At 33.0% G+C, this 26,718-nt stretch overlaps 1 protein-coding gene across 1 annotated transcript in view; it reads left to right on the forward strand.

The window, feature by feature from the left end:
• The first annotated feature begins 2,099 nt into the window (after positions 1–2,099).
• The window catches only part of LOC139867905 (uncharacterized), a 119,925-nt gene continuing 95,306 nt past the window's right edge, over positions 2,100–26,718 (forward strand). The window contains exon 1 of the mRNA XM_071856250.1: positions 2,100–2,338. Within this exon, the coding sequence (XP_071712351.1) occupies positions 2,100–2,338 (239 nt within the window). The remainder of the gene's footprint in view (positions 2,339–26,718) is intronic.

A 26,718-nucleotide genomic window follows, 5' to 3' on the forward strand; every position in this document is an offset into this window, starting at 1 on the left:
ATATATATTTATACGCGTATTATACATACATAGTTTTTATACTTTTACTATACTTTACCTTTACTTTACTTTTACTTTACTTTAACTTTAATAATTCACTTTAATAATTCATACTTTAATAATTCACTTTAATAATTCATACTTTAATAATTCACTTTAATAATTCATACTTTAATAATTCACTTTAATAATTTATACTTTAATAATTCACTTTAATAATTCATACTTTAATAATTCACTTTAATAATTCATACTTTAATAATTCACTTTAATAATTCAAAAATCTATTATAAATAGAATTCCATAGGTTTCATTATTTCATAGAAACTTGAAAATATATTTCTCTAAACTCTCTCAATCGATTTACATATATATATATATATTTGCTCTGTATTATTTCAAGATATTATTAGTATAAATAAAATATTACGACGGAGTGATGTCCGAGTGATTTCAAAATAGTTTTTTGAATGAGTCGAAGCTAAGGAAATTATGGGTTATAGCTATGGAGGTGATGGGTATGGTTCATGGGTATGCTCGTGAGGTCAATCTAGTGTTTATCATCTCCGTTGCGTCTACGTACTTTCCTGCAATATTAAATCTCAATATTGATACGTTCGTGAATCCGAGGCCAACCTTGCACTTGTTAAATGACGTTATATGTATTTTTACTACGAAATACAGTATGGTGAGTTTCATTTGCTCCCCTTTTAATTGCTTTTGCAATATATATTTTTGGGCTGAGAATACATGCACTGCTTTTATAAATGCTTTACGAAATAGAGACAAGTGATCAAAAATGATAATTCTGCGGATTGATGTGCTAGGTAATTTAGTTACATGTTATAAGAGCATGTGAGCGCGAATCCTAAAGATAGATCTATCGGGCTTAACACCCTCATCCTGTAGGCTGCACTAGACATAAGAGCTAGTGGGCGGATGTTTAGTACTTCGAGGATTATTTATACACTTGCGAGTGTACGTATCCATCTTTGCGAAGATGACTTATTATATTATTGTTAAGGTTGGTTACTGAGGCCTCAACATAAGCAGAACGGTTTTATACACTTGCGAGTGTACATATATTTATAAACGGAAATCTTGTGGTCTATTAATATATTGAAATGATTGTTATGATAAACCTATGAACTCACCAACCTTTTGGTTGACACTTTAAAGCATGTTTATTCTTAGGTATTAAAGAAATCTTCCGCTGTGCATTAGCTCATTTTAAGGATATTACTTGGAGTCATTCATGGCATATTTTGAAAGACGTTGCATTCGAGTCATTGAGTTCATTAAGATTATTTTTAAGTCAATTATAGTTGGATGTATTATGAAATGGTATGCATGCCGTCAACTTTCATTGTAAAGAAAGTTTGTCTTTTAAAAACGAATGTAATGTTTGTAAAATGTATCATATAGAGGTCAAATACCTCGCGATGTAATCAACTATTATGAATCGTTTATAATGTATATGAACGGGTCATTTCACTTAGTCTAGACACAATTTACTGCATTGATTGCATGATTAGTGTATAGACAAAATTCATATCTTAGCGTATCTGCTAATTCATATCTTAGCGTATCTGTTACTGTAAACTATGCCTGGCATATTCCATAAATTCCTCCGTAATCTACGTAATCTTTTGCTATATATATATATATATATATATATATATATATATATATATATATATATATATATATATATATATATATATATATATATTCTAGGTAATTAGAATATCATCCGAATCTCAAAAATCATTTCATATCGAGAATCCTTTAGCTAATAGTACAGAATGGATTCTGTACCAAACTCGAATTCATATATTTCCGAAGGCGATTCTGAAGACTCTGAAGGTAGTGTGACCGAAGTGCCTCAACTGGTTGACTACACTTCTTTCTGGAGGAGATGGAGATGGGTTCGAGACATACTCACTCACTGGAGAAATGAAGAGGGAGAACCCTACCGCGAACCAGATTTACCCCCCGACATCGGAGAACTTGATGCGCTCACCGGTCTACCAATTCGCAATACCGTTTTCACACTCTTTGCCCGAATATTCCGTCTCGTAGAACGCATTCATAGAATTATGTTGGTAATTCAGCCTCTACTCCCGACTACTAATCAAGTAGGATTAGTGGAAGAAGTTAGAGAGCTTCGTGCTACGTTTGAAGAAAGAGTGGAGTTTCTGGAGAGTACAGTACACAATTTAGAAGATAGACTTACATCTACAGCAACAACACAAGTACCAGTAGCATCACTGGTATCAACAGAACCACCATCATCAACATCAACAATACCATTATCACCTCAAACCACAACCGTGTCGTAAACCTCAATTTAAAAATCTGTCCCATGAGCATCAATGCCATACGCTCTGTAGATACCAGGGAATACCAACAACAACAAACGATGAGGTGTTGATTCATAACTTCATCAGAGAAACATTCTGGGACGATTATGTAGTCTATAAAGTCTTAGAGATTATCTACTCTAACCCTAACCAGAAATCAGATGAGTGAACCAAAATGATAGAAGGAAGAGTAGGAACCCTGACAAGAATGATGCGTGATTTAAAAGCTAGACTTGTTTTACCAACATCATCAACAATACCGTGAACATCACCAGAACAGTCAGTGCAGTCAGTATCATCAGAATCAGCAGCACCTATAACCTCACAAACTCCGTCAGTACAAGAATCACTGTGGACATCATTACGAATCAATAACGCGTATATTGTATCAACGAGTTATGAAGTATTAACTCATTCCCTCTGAAGGAATTATATGTATATTATATATATATATATATATATATATATATATATATATATATATATATATATATATATATATATATATATATATATATATATATATATATATATATATATATATATATATATATATATATATATAAATGTTGACATCAAAATAAATTTTTCCGTACTAAGCTATTATGTGTGAATCTTAACTACTCGATTAATTCATATTACTAATATGCAATAAGGTACGTCCTTCATCCACAACTTAACCATCATAAACTAAAATCTCTGTCCCAATTCAATAAATTCCATTTCATAGTAAATCAAGTGTATTATTCAAATATATGTTTGATTTTACACTTTCATCATCGATGTACTTGAAACTTTTTAGATAACATCATTCGTACCTTGAGAAGTTCACAAGAATTCCACGAACACCAATATCATGCAAAGTATTGATTCATAATTTCAATTACATTGAAGAAATACTAAATTGGTAAGAATTATTCAATTCTAGTTTCAACCTTAAATCAAATGAATTTAATATTAACTCATTACATCTATGTTACATCTGAAGAAAATATACATATATATATTTTCGGAAAACTGTAATAAAATTCTCTTGTACAAAATATTAATTGTGAAAAAAAATTTAACGGGTAGGTAATATCCGAGAGATATATAAATTCACAATTTATATGTTACATTCTTCGAATCTGATTCATCAATCATCAAATATACTCATCCAAATTTGATTTCATATTCTGATTTTAACAAATCAAAATCCACGTCAAGATTTAACAGAAAACATTAGTCTTAAATCCTTACATCTTTCAAAGCTATACTTTGACTTCAAAACTGTGTTAGAACAACATTTCTATTCATAGAACTCAGAAGAGTATTTGTATCATTCAAAATCCTAGAACATCAAATGTGTATAAACGATTACAATCTGTGTTCAAACCCTCCGAAATTCCTAAAGACACTTCAAATAATAAACAATAGAGATAATGATCCAACCTCATGTTATTCACAATCATGCATCTGGAAAACTCCCGGAAAATAAGTAAAAGTTTAACATGTACCCGCGACAGATCCTTTGGCATTTATTAGCAAAAATAACCTTGTGATTTCTTTTCAAAATAGCAAATTTTGTCACAGCTCCAACAAGTCAACTTCGGCTTTTCAGTCAGACTAATCTTATTATAACCTTGAGATATACGCCATCGTTACCGGGGAACCTTTTACATTTCACCACATTATCAGCATATATACCAGCAACTTCATTACCTTTTGACTTTAGCCTCTCCGAAAAATCATTATATTTATCGAAACCCCATCATTTACTCATCCACATCTTGTAACAAGAATCGTCATACCAATTACTGGGAATCAGCAATCAGTATTTTGAAATCTCGCAGCAACAGTTATATATATATATATATATATATATATAACGTCTATCTCCTAAACTTACATATTTTGAATGTGAAGTTTCTGAAAAACACCCTAAACTACGAACTAGTTCTTGAAATTTTGAAAAATGCTGATGAAGCAGCAAGAACTGTAAATGACCTTAACAGTAAAAAGTTTTATGATAAAGAATAGTGGGTTGGCAAAGCTTAGAAAAAGAGAAGGTTTGGAACTAGAAAACGGATTGAGCAAAGTATGAAGGAGGCTGTGGACAAATCACAAGGACGAAATCTACCTTCAAAGAATCCAAATGATTCAGTGTCTGCTAAAATCCTTAACAAATACCTTGCTCCTTGCTCTAAAACCCTTGCAGACAATATTCTTCATCATCCTCTTATCTTAAATATTCTAAGATATCATCATATCTTCCATTATAAATATCCTCCATATTTCTGAAGATATTTTCATGACCATTCTTATCTGAAATCATTTATCCCCTTGCATTATCTGTATCACATCATAAAGAAAACTATTTTAGTTTCTAAATTCTGAAACCTTCGAGTATAAAGAATGAATGTTTTGAAGTAGTGTTGGGAACTGAAGTATGAGTTAGTATAATATAATGACACTTGATCAACGTGATTATATTACAGTAAGTCATGCTGAGCTTCTAAATGGAACGTGATGATTCACAGATCATAACATCATCATGTGCCATGTTACACGACTCTTGTATTCTATTTAACCTCTAAAATATCAAGAAAATATTTCTTGATGATTCGGTCTTTTCCAGGGTATTCTGGTAATTTAACAAATCAAGACCGTGCTATTACCATTCCCTTCTTAGAACATTAACAATGTTCATTCCAAAATTTATATCTGCGAATTCTGGACCATTACAAGCGATGCTTAATCGCAAGAAAAAGAAACTAAAGGATAAAGCTCCAAAATAGAAATTGGAGTATAAATCGGAGCAAATAGGAGAGAATATTAACTGTGGATGACAATGATTATAGAAGACAGAAGCAGGGACTTTGAAGTATAAGGGAAAATATAAAACCCAACAACAACCCAGAAATTACAAATCATATATATCGATGCATATAGCAATATAAAGACACGGGAGAACTAAAAACATAATAAAACCAAGAGTAGAGTAGAAGTAAATAGATTCTTCTGGCGACAGATGAAAAAGAAGAATGACAGATATGAAAGTTAGGAGTATATCAAGAATTAGAACTGGATGGAGCATATTAGCGAATGCTCTAAAGTATGAATTGAGAGAGAAAGAATAAAAGGTGTGAGTTGTGGAAATAAGGAAACGAAGGGGGTGGATATATAGTAAAATATCCGACAGAGCAATCAAAACAGATTATCGCATTTAATCAAAGCGGATCCTAACTTCCTTAATTACCGAAGAACCAAATCTTATTACGAATATTTTCTATAAATTCCTTGAATTCCGGAAATCAACCGTGACTATGTCATTGGTTAAAAAGAACGTGCATTTACTCATTTCATTCTTTTGTGATAACTTCACTCGTACTCTTCACAAAAATCAAATTGCTTTATCTATATTACTTGATGATAATAAAACTCTAATTTCCAACTCGTATACGTCATGAAAACATACTTATTGTCAGTCATGACTGAAATGTCCCGTTCATATTGATTATAAACGTTCCATATTAATTAATTTCGTTGCGAGGTTTTGACCTCTATATGAGACGTTTTTCAAAGACTGTATTCATTTTTAAAACAACCATAACCATTATTTTATCAATAAAGGTTTCAAAAGTATTACGTAGATTATCAAATAATGATAATCTAAAATATACTGTTTACACACGACCATTACATAATGGTTTACAATAGAAATATATTACATCGACATATGTTTCTTGAATGCAGTTTTTACATAATATCATACAAACATGGACTCCAAATCTTGTCCTTATTTTAGTATGCAACAGTGGAAGCTCTTAATATTCACCTGAGAATAAGCATGCTTTAAACGTCAACAAAAATGTTGGTGAGTTATAGGTTTAACCTATATATATCAAATCGTAACAATAGACCACAAGATTTCATATTTCAATATACATCCCATACATAGAGATAAAAATCATTTATATGGTGAACACCTGGTAACCGACATTAAAAAGATGCATATATAAGAATATCCCCATCATTCCGGGACACCCTTCGGATATGATATAAATTTCGAAGTACTAAAGCATCCGGTACTTTGGATGGGGTTTGTTAGGCCCAATAGATCTATCTTTAGGATTTGCGTCAATTAGGGTGTCTGTTCCCTAATTCTTAGATTACCAGACTTAATAAAAAGGGGCATATTCGATTTCGATAATTCAACCATAGAATGTAGTTTCACGTACTTGTGTCTATTTTGTAAATTATTTATAAAACCTGCATGTATTCTCATCCCAAAAATATTAGATTTTAAAAGTGGGACTATAACTCACTTTCAAAATGTATATACGTGAATCTACCAGTGGCCAAGTCTTACTTCCCGATGAAGTAAAAAAATCTGTGAAAGTGAGTTATAGTCCCACTTTTAAAATCTAATATTTTTGGGATGAGAATACATGCAGGTTTTATAAATGATTTATAAAATAGACACAAGTACGTGAAACTACATTCTATGGTTGAATTATCGAAATCGAATATGCCCCTTTTTATTAAGTCTGGTAATCTAAGAATTAGGGAACAGACACCCTAATTGACGTGAATCCTAAAGATAGATCTATTGAGCCTAACAAACCCCATCCAAAGTACCGAATTCTTTAAGACTTTGAAATTTATATCATATCCGAAGGGTGTCCCGGAATGATGGGGATATTCTTAAATATGCATGTTGTTAATGTCGGTTACCAGGTGTTCACCATATGAATGATTTTTATCTCTATGTATGGGATGTGTAATGAAATATGAAATCTTGTGGTCTATTATTATGATTTGATAATATATAGGTTAAACCTATAACTCACCGACATTTTTGTTGACGTTTTAAGCTTGTTTATTCTCAGGTGATTATTAAGAGCTTCCGCTGTCGCATACTTAAATAAGGACGAGATTTGGAGTCCATGCTTGTATGATATTGTATAAAAACTGCATTCAAGAAACTTATTTCGTTGTAACATATTTGTATTGTAAACCATTATGTAATGGTCGCGTGTAAACAGGATATTTTAGATTATCATTATTTGATAATCTACGTAATGCTTTCTAAACCTTTATTGATGAAATAAAGGTTATGGTTTGTTTTAAAATGAATGCAGTCTTTGAAAAACGTCTCATATAGAGGTCAAAACCTCGCAACGAAATCAATTAATATGGAACGTTTTTAATCAATAAGAACTGGACATTTCAGTTGGTATCCGAGCGTTGGTCTTAGAGAACCAGAATTTTGCATTAGTGTGTCTTATCGAGTTTGTTAGGATGCATTAGTGAGTCTGGACTTCGACCGTGTTTACTTGAAAAATGATTGCTTAACAAATTTTGTTGGAAACTATATATTTTTAACATGTGAATATTATGTGATATATTAATCTCTTAACGTGTTTGATATTATGTGATAGATGTCTACCTGTAGAACAAGTCCCATTGACTCACCTAATAATAATGAAGAGTCAAATGTAAATTAGAATGATTCGTGGACTGATTCACAAGTTCCCGAAGAGGAACCGGAAGAAGAGTCAGAACCGGAAGAAGAATCGGAACCGGAAGAAGAAATAGAACCAGTGGGGGAAATAATAAAACGGTTAAGTAGAAGAAAATCCTCAACCAACCGACCAAAGTTAATTATGGTCAATGGTGTTTCCGCCAAGGAAGCAAAGTATTGGGAGGATTACCAATTCTCCGATGAATCGGATCCCGACAATGATTCTGATGATGTTATAGAAATTACCCCAACACAATTTAATAAGGCAAAAGAGAACAATAAGAGAAAGGGCATAAAAATACAGAAATTTGATTCCAAACCCGATGAACTTTATATGTATCGTCAACACCCGTATTTCTTAAGTTGTGACAATAACCCGGGAACCTCTAAACTACCAGATTTTTCTAAACCAATGTGAAAAACGATGGCTCGTATTAGGGGAACATCATATATCCCTAGAAACTTGGCAAAACGAACCAAAACCGAAGAAAAAGAAACGAGCGAGTCGGAATAAGATAGTTGTATTCGTGTGGTGTAATATATGTAATATAGTGTGCTTATGCTTTATGATATATGTAAAAATTGCTTGTATTAATAAGTATTTTTTTTATGAATCTAACTCTTGTCTATTTTACAGTATAAAAACACAAAATGGATAGACAACCCAATATTTTAAGAGACCTACCCGGAGACATGATTGATGAAATCTTGTCTAGAGTCGGTCAGAATTCCTCGGCACAACTATTTAAGGCGAGATCAGTTTGTAAGACATTCGAAGAACATTCCAAGAATGCCTTGGTTTATAAAAGGATTTCGTTCGAAAGATGGGGGATATCACATTGGGAAATCCATAAGTTACGATGTGTTTACTTTGACGCATATATTGTGGGGAACCCAAATGCTATTTTACGCAACGGGTTAAGAAATTATTTTGACTCAATATATCCGAATATAGGACTTCGTGATTTAGAAAAAGCAGCTAACATGCAACATAAAGAAGCATGTTATACTTACGGGTTAGTAATGTTCGCTTCTCACCAAAGTGAGAACAAGAACATCGGGCTACAACTATTAAACAAAACGTTCCCATAAGTGACGGAGTCGGTAATTGGGGTAAGAAATGAGGTTTTTAGATTGTTACAGGACTGTTGGACATTACGTAACCCTCGTCCGTTTGATGACGTTACAACACGCTGTCTTATCAACGGCCATAACGGTTATGTTCCACAAGACCAAGGATGGGAAGTAGTCCTAGTAAAACCAGAATGCATGACTTGTTTCTGGACGTATGAATTACGTGTCTTTATTGCCTTTGCTAAACGACTTGTGTACTAGCTAGAATTATCTTCACAACCATCTTCTATCAAATTTATTGTGTGATATATTTCATGCTATATGTAAAATAAGCGGTATTGTAAGTTTGTAAAATATTGTGTAAAAGTTTGAACGCGAAATATTATTATAATCAGTTTTTCATATAGAATTATAGTAGTTGAATTGTATATTAGCTACTAAGTATGAACTTAACGGGTAGGTACTACCCGAATTTAAACTTATAAAACGCTAATATGAAGAAAAAGCTTTTATAAATGAGTTCATATTATGCTACGAGATACTATTGACTACTCTTAATATTCTGTATGATTAACTTGTTTCATTTGACTATTTTGAAGGAAATGGCACCAACTACTCGACACACCTTGAATATGAGCGAAGAGGAATTTCGTGCCTTTCTTGCTTCAAACATAGCCGCAGTACAGGCTGTGCTACATACCAACAATAACCTTGGATCTAGCAGTACAGGAAATCGTGTAGGATGCACCTACAAAGAATTCACTGCCTGCAAACCTTTGGAATTTGATGGAACCGAAGGACCAATCGGATTGAAACGGTGGACCGAGAAGGTCGAATCAGTGTTTGCCATAAGTAAGTGTACTGAAGAGGACAAAGTGAAGTACGCTACGCATACCTTCACAGGTACTGCGTTAACATGGTGGAATACCTATCTAGAGCAAGTGGGACAAGATGATGCTTACGCACTACCGTGGTCAGCATTCAAGCACTTGATGAACGAGAAGTACCGTCCCAGAACCGAGGTCAATAAGCTCAAGACAGAACTTAGAGGGTTACGAACCCAAGGATTTGATATTACCACGTATGAAAGACGATTCACAGAATTGTGCCTATTGTGTCCGGGAGCATTCGAAGATGAGGAAGAGAAGATCGACGCGTTTGTGAAAGGATTACCGGAAAGAATCCAAGAAGATATAAGTTCACACGAGACCGCCTCTATACAACAGGCATGTAGAATGGCTCACAAACTAGTGAACCATATTGAGGAAAGAATTAAAGAACAGGCGGCTGAATAGGCCAATGTGAAGCAAGTCAAAAGAAAGTGAGAGGAAAATGGTGATAAGAATCACCAATACAACAACAACAGCAATTACAACAATAATCGCAACAACTATCCCAACAATCGCAACATCAATCGCAACTACAACAAACGGCCCAACAACAACAACAACAATAACAACAGCAACTACAACAATCATCCCAACAACAATAACAACCGCAACAACAACAATAATCAGAAGCAGCTATGCCAAAGGTGTGAAAAGTATCACTCGGGGTTCTGCACCAAATTTTGCAACAAGTGTAAAAGAAATGGTCATAGTGCGGCAAAGTGTGAGGTCTATGGACCAGGGGTTAACAGAACGAAAGGAACAAATGGTGTCGGAACGAGTAATGGTGGAGCAAGTAGTGTCGGAGCAAGTTATGCCAATGTAGCTTGTTATAAATGTGGAAACCGGGCCACATTATTAGAAATTGCCCGAACCAGGAGAACACGAATGGACAAGGCCGCGGAAGAGTTTTCAATATTAATGCGGCAGAGGCACAGGAAGACTCGGAGCTTGTTACTGGTACATTTTTTATTGACAATAAATCTGCTTACGTTTTATTTGATTCGGGTGCGGATAGAAGCTATATGAGTAGAGATTTTTATGCTAAATTAAGTTGTCCATTGACGCCGTTGGATAGTAAATTTTTACTCGAATTAGCAAACGGTAAATTAATTTCAGCAGATTATATATGCCGGAATCGAGAAATTAAACTGGGTAGCGAAATATTTAAGATTGATTTGATACCAGTAGAGTTAGGGAGTTTTGATGTAATAGTTGGCATGGACTGGCTAAAGAAGGTGAAAGCAGAGATCGTATGTTATAAAAATGCAATTCGCATTGTACGAGAAGAAGGAGAACCCTTAATGGTGTACGGAGAAAAGGGCAACACGAAGCTACATCTTATTATTAATTTGAAGGCACAAAAACTAATAAGAAAAGGTTGCTATGCTGTTCTAGCACATGTCGAGAAAGTACAAACTGAAGAAAATAGCATCAATGATGTTTTTGTCACAAAAGAATTTCCCGATGTATTTCCGAAAGAATTACCGGGACTACCTCCACATCGATCTGTTGAATTTCAACTAGATCTTGTACCAGGAGCTGCACCAATAGCTCGTGCTCCTTACAGACTCACACCCAGCGAGATGAAAGAACTGCAAAGCCAACTGCAAGAATTATTAGAACGTGGTTTCATTCGACCAAGCACATCACCATGGGGAGCTTCTGTTTTGTTTGTCAAGAAGAAAGATGGTACATTTAGGTTGTGTATTGACTACAGAGAGTTTAACAAACTTACCATCAAAAACCGTTATCCACTGCCGAGAATTGACGACTTATTTGATCAACTACAAGGCTCGTCGGTTTATTCAAAGATCGATTTACGTTCTGGATATCATCAAATGCGAGTATAGGAGGATGATATTCCAAAAACTGCTTTTAGGACGCGTTATGGTCATTACGAGTTTATGGTTATGCCGTTTGGATTGACTAACGCACCAGCTGTGTTCATGGACCTTATGAACCGAGTGTGTGGGCCATATCTTGACAAGTTTGTCATTGTTCTCATCGATGACATACTTATTTACTCAAAGAATGATCAAGAGCACGAAGAACATTTGAGAAAAGTGTTAGAAGTATTGAGGAAAGAAAAACTGTACGCTAAGTTTTCAAAGTGTCCATTTTGGTTGGAAGAAGTTCAATTCCTCGGTTACATAGTGAACAAAGAAGGTATCCAGGTGGACCCGGCAAAGATCGAAACCGTTGAAAAGTGGGAAACCCCAAAAACTCCGAAGCATATACGTCAATTTTTAGGATTGGCTGGTTACTACAGAAGATTCATCCAAGATTTCTCCAAACTAGCAAAACCCTTGACTGCATTAACGCATAAAGGGAAGAAATTTGAATGGAAGGATGAACAAGAAAAGGTGTTTTAGTTATTAAAGAAAAAGCTAACTACGGCACCTATATTGTCATTGCCTGAAGGGAATGATGATTTTGTGATATATTGTGACGCCTCAAAGCAAGGTCTCGGTTGTGTATTAATACAACGAACGAAGGTAATTGCTTATGCGTCTAGACAATTGAAGATTCACGAGCAAAATTATACGACGCATGATTTGGAATTAGGCGCGGTTGTTTTTGCATTAAAGACTTGGAGGCACTACTTATATCGGGTCAAAAGTATTATATATACCGACCACAAAAGTCTTCAACACATATTTAATCAGAAACAACTGAACATGAGGCAGCGTAGGTGGATTGAATTGTTGAATGATTACGACTTTGAGATTCGTTACCACCCGGGGAAGGCAAATGTGGTAGCCGACGCCTTGAGTAGAAAGGACAGAGAACCCATTCGAGTAAAATCTATAAATATAATGATTCACAATAACCTTACTACTCAAATAAAGGAGGCGCAACAAGGAGTTTTAAAAGAGGGAAATTTAAAGAATGAAATACCTAAAGGATCAGAGAAGCATCTTAATATTCGGGAAGATGGAACCTGGTATAGGGCTAAAAGGATTTGGGTACCAAAATTTGGAGATATGAGAGAAATGGTACTTAGAGAAGCTCATAAAACCAGATACTCAATACATCCTGGAACAGGGAAGATGTACAAGGATCTCAAGAAACATTTTTGGTGGCCAGGTATGAAAGCCGATGTTGCTAAATACGTAGGGGAATGTTTGACGTGTTCTAAAGTCAAAGCGGAGGATCAGAAACCATCAGGTCTACTTCAACAACCCGAAATCCCGGAATGGAAATAGGAAAACATTACCATGGATTTCATCACTAAATTGCCAAGGACTGTAAGTGGTTTTGATACTATTTGGGTAATAGTTGATTGTCTCACCAAATCAGCAAACTTCCTACCAATAAGAGAAGATGACAAGATGGAGAAGTTAGCACGACTGTATTTGAAGGAAGTCGTCTCCAGACATGGAATCCTAGTCTCTATTATCTCTGATAGGGATAGCAGATTTATTTCAAGATTCTGGTAGACATTACAACAAGCATTAGGAACTCGTCAAGATATGAGTACTGCCTATCATCCACAAACTGATGGGTAGAGTGAAAGGACGATACAAACGCTTGAAGACATGCTACGAGCATGTGTTATTGATTTCGAAAACAGTTGGGATCGACATCTACCATTAGCAGAATTTTCCTACAACAATAGCTACCATTCAAGCATTGAGATGGCTCCGTTTGAAGCACTTTATGGTAGAAAGTGCAGGTCTCCGATTTGTTGGAGTGAAGTGGGGGATAGACAGATTACGGGTCCGGAGATAATACAAGAAACTACTGAGAAGATCATCCAAATTCAACAACGGTTGAAAACTGCCCAAAGTTGACAAAAGAGCTACGCCGACATTAAATGAAAAGATATAGAATTTGAAATTGGAGAGATGGTCATGCTTAAGTTTGCACCTTGGAAAGGTGTTGTTCGATTTGGTAAACGAGGGAAATTAAATCCAAGGTATATTGGACCATTCAAGATTATTGATCGTGTCGGACTAGTAGCTTACCGACTTGAGTTACCTCAACAACTCGCGGTTGTACATAACACTTTCCACGTCTCGAATTTGAAGAAATATTTTGCTAAAGAAGATCTCACTATTCCATTGGACGAAATCCAAATCAATGAAAAACTTCAATTCATTGAAGAACCCGTTGAAATAATGGATCGTGAGGTTAAGAGACTTAAACAAAACAAGATACCGATTGTTAAGGTTCGATGGAATGCTCGTAGAGGACCCGAGTTCACCTGGGAATGAGAATATTAGATGAAGAAGAAGTACCCGCACTTATTTCCAGAAGATGAGCCAACACCTCCAATCGCTTAAAAGTTTGGGACGAAATTTATTTAACGGGTAGGTACTGTAGTGACCCGAACTTTTCCGAACCTTTCTATGATTATATGTTTAGTTAAAACTATATTTACATGATTAAATATTTCCAACATGTTAAGCAATCAAACTTGTTAAGACTTGGTTAATTGAAACGGAAATTTTGTAAACGTCTGATTACCCAGTTTGACCAATGATTCACGAATGCTATAAGTTGTATATAACATGATGATACATAAATGAATAAATATATATGTTTAACATGATATAATGATCATCAAGTATCTCATTAAAAATAGTAACAATAAGTTATATTCTTAAAAAGGAGACTATTGACGTATGAAACTCGAAACAATACATATAACGATTATCGTTATAACCACGTCTTACTAAATATATATGAAGCATATTAATACATTGTTATATTATATATAACATGATAATATGACAATTAAATATATCATTAAGTGTATTAACAATGAACTACATAAGTAAAAACAACACTACTAACTTAAGGATTTCAAAACGAGACATATATGTAACGATTATCATCGTAACGACATTTAAAATCTCAAGAAATATCATGATAATATAATAATTTAAAATCTCATTTGATATTATAAACTTTGGGTTAACAATATTTAACAAGATCGTTAACCTAAAGGTCTCAAAACAACACTTACATGTAACGACTAACGATGACTTAACGACTCAGTTAAAAGGTATATACATGTAGTGTTTTAATATGTATTTATACACTTTTGAAAGACTTCAAGACACTTATCAAAATACTTCTACTTAACAAAAATGCTTACAATTACATCCTCGTTCAGTTTCATCAACAATTCTACTCGTATGCACCCGTATTCGTACTCGTACAATACACAGCTTTTAGATGTATGTACTATTGGTATATACACTCCAATGATCAGCTCTTAGAAGCCCATGTGAGTCACCTAAGACATGTGGGAACTATCATTTGGAAACTAGCATGAAATATCTCATAAAATTACAAAAATATGAGTAATCATTCATGACTTATTTACATGAAAACAAAATTACATATCCTTTATATCTAATCCATACACCAACGACCAAAAACACCTATAAACACTTTCATTCTTCAATTTTATTCATTTAATTTATCTCTCTCAAGTTCTAACTTCAAGTTCTAAGTGTTCTTCATAAATTCTACAAGTTCTAGTTACATAAAATCAAGAATACTTTCAAGTTTGCTAGCTCACTTCCAATCTTGTAAGGTGATCATCCAACCTCAAGAAATCTTTGTTTCTTATAGTAGGTTATCATTCTAATACAAGTTAATAATCATATTCAAACTTTGGTTCAATTTCTATAACTATAACAATCTTATTTCAAGTGATGATCTTACTTGAACTTGTTTTCGTGTCATGATTCTGCTTCAAGAACTTCGAGCCATCCAAGGATCCGTTGAAGCAAGATCCATTTTGTACTTTTCCAATAAGTTTATCCAAGGAACTTAAGGTAGTAATGATGTTCATAACATCATTCGATTCATACATAAAAAGCTATCATATTCGAAGTGGTAAACTAGTAATCACTAGAACATAGTTTAGTTAATTCTAAACTTGTTCGCAAATAAAGTTAATCCTTCTAACTACACTTTTAAAATCAACTATACACATTATCTATATCTATATGATATGCTAACTTAATGATTTAAAACTCAGAAACACGATAAACACCATAAAACCGGATTTACGCCGTCGTAGTTTCAACCGGGGGCTGTTTTGGTTTGGATAATTAAAAACTATGAAAAACTTTGATTTAAAAGCTATACTTCTGGAAAAATGATTTTTCTTATGAACATAAAACCATATCCAAAAATCATGGTTAAACTCAAAGTGAAAGTATGTTTTTCAAAACAGTCATCAAGATGTCGTTCTTTCGACGGAAATGACTACCTCTTTCAAAAACGACTTGTAACTTGTATTTCTGACTATAAACCTATACCTTTTCTGTTTATCTTCATAAAGTCAAGTTCAATACAAAACTGTGGCCGCTTAAATCACTCAAAACGGATTAGAAACGAAGAAATGGCGAGCAAAACAAAATTGGTAAAAACTACTCATTTTAGCTACGTGAAAATTGGTAACAAATCTATTCCAACCATAACTTAATCAACTTGTATTGTATATTATGTAATCTTGAGATATCATAGACACGTATACAATATTTCGACCTATCATGTCGACACATCTATATATATTTCGGAACAACCATAGACACTCTATATGTGAATGTTGGAGTTAGCTATACAGGGTTGAGGTTGATTCCAAAATATATATAGTTTGAGTTGTGATCAATACTGAGATATGTATACACTGGGTCGTGAATTGATTCAAGATAATATATATCGATTTATTTCTCTACATCTAACTGTGGACAACTAGTTGTAGGTTACTAACGAGGACAGCTGACTTAATAAACTTAAAACATCAAAATGTATTAAAAGTGTTGTAAATATATTTTGAACATACTTTGATATATATGTACATATTTGTTATAGGTTTGTGCATCGACCAGTGGCAAAGTCTTACTTTCTGACGAAGTAAAAAAATCTGTGAAAGTGAGTTATAGTCCCACTTTTAAAATCTAATATTTTTGGGATGAGAATACATGCAGGTTTTATAAATGATTTACAAAATAGACACAAGTACGTGAAACTACATTCTATGGTTGAATTATCGAAATCGAATATGCCCCTTTTTATTAAGTCTGGTAATCTAAGAATTAGGGAACAGACACCCTAATTGACGTGAATCCTAAAGATAGATCTATTGGGCCTAACAAACCCCATCCAAAGTACCGGATGCTTTAGTACTTCGAAATTTATATCATATCTGAAGGGTGTCCCAGAATGATGGGGATATTCTTAAATATGCATCTTGTTAATGTCGGTTACCAGGTGTTCACCATATGAATGATTTTTATCTCTATGTATGGGATGTGTAATGAAATATGAAATCTTGTGGTCTATTATTATGATTTGATAATATATAGGTTAAACCTATAACTCACCAACATTTTTGTTGACGTTTTAAGCATGTTTATTCTCAGGTGATTATTAAGAGCTTCCGCTGTCGCATACTTAAATAAGGACCAGATTTGGAGTCCATGCTTGTATGATATTGTGTAAAAACTGCATTCAAGAAACTTATTTCGTTGTAACATATTTGTATTGTAAACCATTATGTAATGGTCGCGTGTAAACAGGATATTTTAGATTATCATTATTTGATAATCTACGTAAAGCTTTTTAAATTTTTATTGATGAAATAAAGGTGATGGTTTGTTTTAAAATGAATGCAGTCTTTGAAAAACGTCTCATATAGGGGTCAAAACCTCGCAACAAAATTAATTAATATAGAACGTTTTTAATCAATAAGACCGGGACATTTCATTTCGTAGCGTAATATGAACTTATTTATAAAAGCTCTTTCTTCATATTAGCGTTTTATACTCTTTAATTCGGGTAGTACCTACCCGTTAAGTTCATACTTAGTAGCTAACATACCATTTCAACTACTACAATTCTATATGAAAAACTAATCACAAAAAAAATATCATATTCAAACCTTTATACAATAACTTGCAAATTTACAATGCCGCTTTTTTTTTTACATATAGCATGAAATATAGCACATAAAACTTTGATACAAAGTAGTTACGAAGATAATTCTAGTTAATAAATAAGGCGTTCAGTAAAGGCAATAAAGACACGTAATTCATACGTCCAGAAACAAGTCATGCATTCTGGTTTTACTAATACCACTTCCCATCCTTGGTTTTATGGAACATAACCGTTGTGACCGATAGTAAGACAATGTGTTGTAACATCATCAAAAGGATGAAGGTTACGTAATGACCAACAGTCTCGTAATAACCTAAAAACCTCATTTCTTACCCCAATTACCGACTCCGTCACTTGTGGGAACGTTTTGTTTAATAGTTGTAGCCTGATGTTCTTGTTCTCACTTTGGTGAGAAGCGAACATTACTAAACCATAAGCATAACATGCTTCTTTATGTTGCATGTTAGCCGCTTTTTCTAAATCACGAAGTCCTATATTCGGATATATTGAGTCAAAATAATTTCTTAACCCGTTGCGTAAAATAGCATTTGGGTTCCCCGCAATATATGCATCAAAGTAAACACATCGTAACTTATGGATTCCCCAATGTGATATCCCCCATCTTTCGAATGAAAGCCTTTTATAAATCAAGACATTCTTGGAACGTTCTTCGAATGTCTTACAATCTGATCTCGCCTTAAATAGTTGTGCCGAGGAATTCTGACCGACTCTAGACAAGATTTCATCAATCATGTCTCCGGGTAGGTCTCTTAAAATATTGGGTTGTCTATCCATTTTGTGTTTTTATACTGTAAAATAGACAAGAGTTAGATTCATAAAAAAATACTTATTAATACAAGAAATTTTTACATATATCATAAGGCATAAGCACACTATATTACATATATTACACCACACGAATACAACTATCTTATTCCGACTCGCTCGTTTCTTCTTCTTCGGTTTTGGTTCGTTTTGCCAAGTTTCTAGGGATATATGATGTTCCCCTAATACGAGCCGTCATTTTCCACATTGGTTTAGAAAAACCTGGTGGTTTAGAGGTTCCCGGGTTATTGTCACAACTTAAGAAATACGGGTGTTGACGATACATATAAAGTTCATCGTGTTTGGAATCAAATTTCTCTATTTTTATGCCCTTTCCCTTATTGTTCTCTTTTGCCTTATTAAATTGTGTTGGGGTAATTTCTATAACATCATCGGAATCCTTGTCGGGATCCGATTCATCGGAGAATTGGTAATCCTCCCAATACTTTGTTTCCTTGGCGGAAACACCATTGACCATAATTAATTTTGGTCGGTTGGTTGAGGATTTTCTTCTACTTAACCATTTTATTATTTCCCCCACTGGTTCTATTTCTTCTTCCGGTTCCGATTCTTCTTCCGGTTCCGATTCTTCTTCCGGTTCCGACTCTTCTTCCGGTTCCTCTTCGGGAACTTGTGAATCAGTCCACGAATCATTCCAATTTACATTTGACTCTTCATTATTATTAGGTGAGTCAATGGGACTTGTTCTAGAGGTAGACATCTATCACATAATATCAAACACGTTAAGAGATTAATATATCACATAATATTCACATGTTAAAAATATATAGTTTTCAACAAATTTGTTAAGCAATCATTTTTCATGTAAACACGGTCGAAGTCCAGACTCACTAATGCATTCTAACAAACTCAATAAGACACACTGATGCAAAATTCTGGTTCTCTAAGACCAACGCTCGGATACCAACTGAAATGTCCCGTTCTTATTGATTAAAAACGTTCCATATTAATTGATTTCGTTGCGAGGTTTTGACCTCTATATGAGACGTTTTTCAAAGACTGCATTCATTTTAAAATGAACCATAGCCTTTATTTCATCAATAAAGGTTTAAAAAGCTTTACGTAGATTATCAAATAATGATAATCTAAAATATCCTGTTTACACACGACTATTACATAATGGTTTACAATACAAATATGTTACAACGAAATAAGTTTCTTGAATGCAGTTTTTACACAATATCATACAGGCATGGACTCCAAATCTTGTCCTTATTTAAGTATGCGATAGCAGAAGCTCTTAATAATCACCTGAGAATAAACATGCTTAAAATGTCAACAAAAAATGTTGGTGAGTTATAGGTTTAACCTATATATATCAAATCGTAACAATAGCCCACAAGATTTCATATTTCAATATACATCCCATACATAGAGATAAAAATCATTCATATGGTGAACACCTGGTAACCGATATTAACAAGATGCATATATAAGAATATCCCCATCATTCCGGGACACCCTTCGGATATGATATAAATTTCGAAGTACTAAAGCATCTAGTACTTTGGATGGGGTTTGTTAGTCCCAATAGATCTATCTTTAGAATTCGCGTCAATTAGGGTGTCTGTTCCCTAATTCTTATATTACCAGACTTAATAAAAGGGGCATATTCGATTTCGATAATTCAACCATAGAATGTAGTTTCACGTACATGTGTCTATTTTGTAAATCATTTATAAAACCTGCATGTATTCTCATCCCAAAAATATTAGATTTTTAAAAGTGGGACTATAACTCACTTTCACAGATTTTTACTTCGTCGGGAAGTAAGACTTGTCCACTGGTCGATTCACGAACCTATAATAAATATGTACATATATATCAAAGTATATTCAAAATATATTTACAACACTTTTAATATATTTTGATGTTTTAAGTTTATTAAGTCAGCTGTCCTCGTTAGTAACCTACAACTAGTTGTCCAACGTTAGATGTACAGAAAAAAGTTGATATATATTATCTTGAATCAATCCACGACCCAGTGTATACACGTCTCAGGCTAGATCACAACTCAAAGTATATATATTTTTGGAATCAACCTCAACCCTGTATAGCTAACTCCCACATTACTGCATATAGAGTGTCTATGGTTGTTCCAAATAATATATACACATGGGTCGATATGATATGTCAAAACATTTGCATACGTGTCTATGGTATCCCAAGATTACATAATATATTAGAATACATGTATAATACAATATAAGTTTGCTAGGATATGATTAATATAGATTTGTTACCAATTTTCACGTTGCTACAACAAGAAAAATTATCCAATCTTGTTTTACCCATAACTTCTTCATTTTAAATCCGTTTTGAGTGAATCAAGTTGCTATAGTTTCATATTGAACTCTATTTTATGAATCTAAACATAAAAAGTATAGGTTTATAGTCAGAAATATAAGTTACAAGTAATTTTTGTAAAGGTAGTCATTTCAGTCGAAAGAACGACGTCTAGATCACCATTTTAGAAAACATACTTCCACTTTGAGTTTAACAATGATTTTTGGATATAGTTTCATGTTCATAAGAAAAATCATTTTCCCAGAAGAACAACTTTTAAATCAAAATTTATCATAGTTTTTAATTAACTAACCCAAAACAGCCCGCGGTGTTACTACGACAGCGTATGTCCGGTTTTACAGTGTTCTTCGTGTTTCCAGGTTTTAAATCATTAAGTTAGCATATCATATAGATATAGAACATGTGTTTAGTTGATTTTAAAAGTCAAGATAGAAGGATTAACTTTTGTTTGCGAACAAGTTTAGAATTAACTTAACTATGTTCTAGTGATTACAAGTTTAAACCTTCGAATAAGATAGCTTTATATGTATGAATCGAATGATGTTATGAACATCATTACTGCCTCAAGTTTTCTGAATAAAGCTACTGGAAATGAGAAAAATGGATCTAGCTTCAAAGGATCCTTGGATGGCTTGAAAGTTCTTGAAGCAGAATCATGACACGAAAACAAGTTCAAGTAAGATTTCCACTCGAAATAAGATTGTTATAGTTATAGAAATTGAATCAAAGTTTAAATATGAGTATTACCTTGTATTAGAAATATATCTTACTATAAATAATAAAGATTTCTTGAGGTTGGATGATCACTCTACAAGATTGGAAGTAAGCTAGCAAACTTGGAAGTATTCTTGATTTTATGAAACTAGAACTTGTAGAATTTATGAAGAACACTTAGAACTTGAAGATAGAACTTGAGAGAGATTAATTAGATGAAGAAAATTGAAGAATGAAAGTGTTTGTAGGTGTTTTTCGTCGTTGGTATTTGGATTAGATATAAAGGATGTGTAATATTGTTTACATGTAAATAAGTCATGAATGATTACTCATATTTTTGTAATTTTATGAGATATTTCATGCTAGTTGCCAAATGATGGTTCCCACATGTGTTAGGTGACTCACATGGGCTGCTAAGAGCTGATAATTGGAGTGTATATACCAATAGTACATACATCTAAAAGCTAGCTGTGTATTGTACGAGTACAAATACGGGTGCATACGAGTAGAATTGTTGATGAAACTGAACGAGGATGTAATTGTAAGCATTTTTGTTAAGTAGAAGTATTTTGATAAGTGTCTTGAAGTCTTTAAAAAGTGTATGAATACATATTAAAACACTACATGTATATACATTTTAACTGAGTCGTTAAGTCATCGTTAGTCGTTACATGTAAGTGTTGTTTTGAAACCTTTAGGTTAAGGATCTTGTTAAATGTTGTTAACCCATTGTTTATTAAATCAAATGAGATGTTAAATTATTACATTATCATGATATCATGATGTATTAATATATCTTAATATGATATATATACATTAAATGTCGTTACAACGATAATCGTTACATATATGTCTCGTTTCAAAATCATTAAGTTAATAGTCTTGTTTTTACATATGTAGTTCATTGTTAATATACTTAATGATATGTTTACTTATCATAATATCATGTTAACTATATATATATATATATATATATATATATATATATATATATATATATATCCATATATATGTCATCATATAGTTTTTACAAGTTTTAACGTTCGTGAATCGCCGGTCAACTTGGGTGGTCAATTGTCTATATGAAACCTATTTGAATTAATCAAGTCTTAACAAGTTTGATTGCTTAACATGTTGGAAACATTTAATCATGTAAATATCAATTTCATTTAATATATAAAAACATGGAAAAGTTCGGGTCACTACAATGACCATCCCATTCAAATTTCGAGACGAAATTTCTTTAACGGGTAGGTACTGTGACAACCCGGAAATTTTTAACCAAATTTAGACTTTATCTTTATATTATTCCGACACGATAAGCAAAGTTTGTTAAGTTAAATCTCAAGAATTTTAAACTGTGTTCATACATTCATTATAACCTCGACCAAATTCCGACGATTCATGAACCGTTATATATAAATAAATATGTATATATATATATTATAACTTGAGAATATTAATAAAGTATTAAACGTATAATACTTTACACGAACGTATTTGTTTCAATATGTTTATCGAATTAGAAGATAATATCAAATGATTGATTTATCAGATACATTGTGATATGATTACGGGTCTATGTTATGAGGTCCACTATAATTTAAGAAATCTATTCTTTTTGACAACATTCAGAAAATGGTAAAGTGATTTATAAGTAAGAACGTGGAGTGTAAATAACTTAGATGTTGGATATCGACAAGTTAAGTAACTCGACATTTTTCATTAAGATAATTTCATACATTTATTTAACCTTTGGACTTTATCCCCTGCTTCACCAATAGACTGTAATTTAAAAACTTGAAACCTATTATGAATATATTGATGATGATGAATGGAGCTCCAAAAGTATGAAAACTCAAGTAGTAATACCCCAAACTTGTGCACCAACACCCTAGCTTTGGTTAGGATTTAATTACACTTGAATGTAGCTTGAAAAAAAGAAAAGAAAGAACCCTCTCTTGAGCACACAAAGGCCACGGCCAGCAGCTAGGAACAAGGAGAATGCAGAATTTTTTTTTCTTACTTGAAATGTACTTACATGTGTGTGTATTTAGTCAAGGAGCATGCATCTATATGGAAGTGGGAAAGCAAAGGAATCTCTAGCATGCCTACCACACTTCCAATGCCACTCCCATGTTTGTTTATAAAATTAATTTTATAAAAGTTAGATTTTATAAAATTTGTTTTATAAAACTTCCATATTTATTTTTCTGTACATTTTATAATATAAAACCAATTTATATAAAATGTAACATAAATTAATTAATTATTTAACCTATAAATAATTAAATCCATATTATATAAATTATTCCATAATTTATATATATACACATCAAGTAATATTTCAGAAAACCATTTTTCTTAAAGTTTAAGTGCCGCGTATTTAATCAACGATCTAATCGCTAAGATCAAATACGATTAAGGTGTCGGTAAGCTTGTTATTGGGTATGACCCGACTTGGATCAAAACATATTAGCCACGTTGATTTAATATGTCTCTCGGGCATACGAAATACCTTAAATCTCCCACTTGCACGAGAAACATAAAAAATTAATGCAAGTGATGGATACCACCTAACGACCGTCCATCACCACCAATATGTTATGACTTTGTGCCATTCAATAACATCATCCCTTTCGAGTTCCCATCTCGAATATGAATAGGTGAATCTTTCATTATTTCCTTTCGTCCTGGATGTCATGTTAAATCCAAGAGACACAGAGTGATCACTGAAATGTCCCGTTCTTATTGATTAAAAATGTTCCATATTAATTGATTTAGTTGCGAGGTTTTGACCTCTATATGAGACGTTTTTCAAAGACTGCATTCATTTTAAAACAAACCATAACCTTTATTTCATCAATAAAGGTTTAAAAAGCTTTACGTAGATTATCAAATAATGATAATCTAAAATATCCTGTTTACACACGACTATTACATAATGGTTTACAATACAAATATGTTACAACGAAATAAGTTTCTTGAATGCAGTTTTTACACAATATCATACAGGCATGTACTCCAAATCTTGTCCTTATTTAAGTATGCGATAGCGGAAGCTCTTAATAATCACCTGAGAATAAACATGCTTAAAACGTCAACAAAAAATGTTGGTGAGTTATAGATTTAACCTATATATATCAAATCGTAACAATAGCCCACAAGATTTCATATTTCAATATACATCCCATACATAGAGATAAAAATCATTCATATGGTGAACACCTGGCAACCGACATTAACAAGATGCATATATAAGAATATCCCCATCATTCCGGGACACCCTTCGGATATGATATAAATTTCGAAGTACTAAAGCATCCGGTACTTTGGATGGGGTTTGTTAGGCCCAATAGATCTATCTTTAGGATTCACGTCAATTAGGGTGTCTGTTCCCTAATTCTTAGATTACCAGACTTAATAAAAGGGGCATATTCGATTTCGATAATTCAACCATAGAATGTAGTTTCACGTACTTGTGTCTATTTTGTAAATCATTTATAAAACCTGCATGTATTCTCATCCCAAAAATATTAGATTTTTAAAAATGGGACTATAACTCACTTTCACAGATTTTTACTTCGTCGGGAAGTAAGACTTGGCCACTGGTCGATTCACGAACCTATAACAAATATGTACATATATATCAAAGTATATTCAAAATATATTTACAACACTTTTAATACATTTTAATGTTTTAAGTTTATTAAGTCAGCTGTCCTCGTTAGTAACCTACAACTAGTTGTCCAATGTTAGATGTACAGAAAAAAATTGATATATATTATCTTGAATCAATCCACGACCCAGTGTATACACGTCTCAGGCTAGATCACAACTCAAAGTATATATATATTTGGAATCAAAATCAACCCTGTATCGGTAACTCCCACATTACTGCATATAGAGTGTCTATGGTTGTTCCAAATAATATATACACATGGGTCGATATGATATGTTAAAACATTTGCATACGTGTCTATGGTATCCCAAGATTACATAATATATTAGAATACATGTATAATACAATATAAGTTAGCTAGGATATGATTAATATAGATTTGTTACCAATTTTCACGTTGCTACAACAAGAAAAATTATCCAATCTTGTTTTACCCATAACTTCTTCATTTTAAATCCGTTTTGAGTGAATCAAATTGCTATGGTTTCATATTGAACTCTATTTTATGAATCTAAACAGAAAAATTATAGGTTTATAGTCAGAAATATAAGTTACAAGTCGTTTTTATAAAGGTAGTCATTTCAGTCGAAAGAACGACGTCTAGATGACCATTTTAGAAAACATACTTCCACTTTGAGTTTAACCATGATTTTTGAATATAGTTTCATGTTCATAAGAAAAATAATTTTCTCAGAAGAACAACTTTTAAATCAAAGTTTATCATACTTTTTAATTAACTAACCCAAAACAGCCCGCGGTGTTACTACGACGGCGTAAATCCGGTTTTACGGTGTTTTTCGTGTTTCCAGGTTTTAAATCATTAAGTTAGCATATCATATAGATATAGAACATGTGTTTAGTTGATTTTAAAAGTCAAGTTAGAAGGATTAACTTTCGTTTGCGAACAAGTTCAGAATTAACTAAACTATGTTATAGTGATTACAAGTTTAAACCTTCGAATAAGATAGCTTTATATGTATGAATCGAATGATGTTATGAACATCATTACTACCTCAAGTTTTCTGGATAAAGCTACTGGAAATGATAAAAATGGATCTAGATTCAAAGGATCCTTGGATGGCTTGAAAGTTCTTGAAGCAGAATCATGACACGAAAACAGTTCAAGTAAGAGTTTCACTCAAAATAAGATTGTTATAGTTATAGAAATTGAATCAAAGTTTGAATATGAGTATTACCTTGTATTAGAAAGATATCTTACTATAAATAAGAAAGATTTCTTGAGGTTGGATGATCATTCTACAAGATTGGAAGTAAGCTAGCAAACTTGGAAGTATTCTTGATTTTATGAAACTAGAACTTGTAGAATTTATGAAGAACACTTAGAACTTGAAGATAGAACTTGAGAGAGATCAATTAGATGAAGAAAATTGAAGAATGAAAGTGTTTGTAGGTGTAGTGACCCGAACTTTTCCA

Source organism: Rutidosis leptorrhynchoides, chromosome 9, assembly GCF_046630445.1.
Source record: "Rutidosis leptorrhynchoides isolate AG116_Rl617_1_P2 chromosome 9, CSIRO_AGI_Rlap_v1, whole genome shotgun sequence".
Taxonomy (NCBI): domain Eukaryota; kingdom Viridiplantae; phylum Streptophyta; class Magnoliopsida; order Asterales; family Asteraceae; genus Rutidosis; species Rutidosis leptorrhynchoides.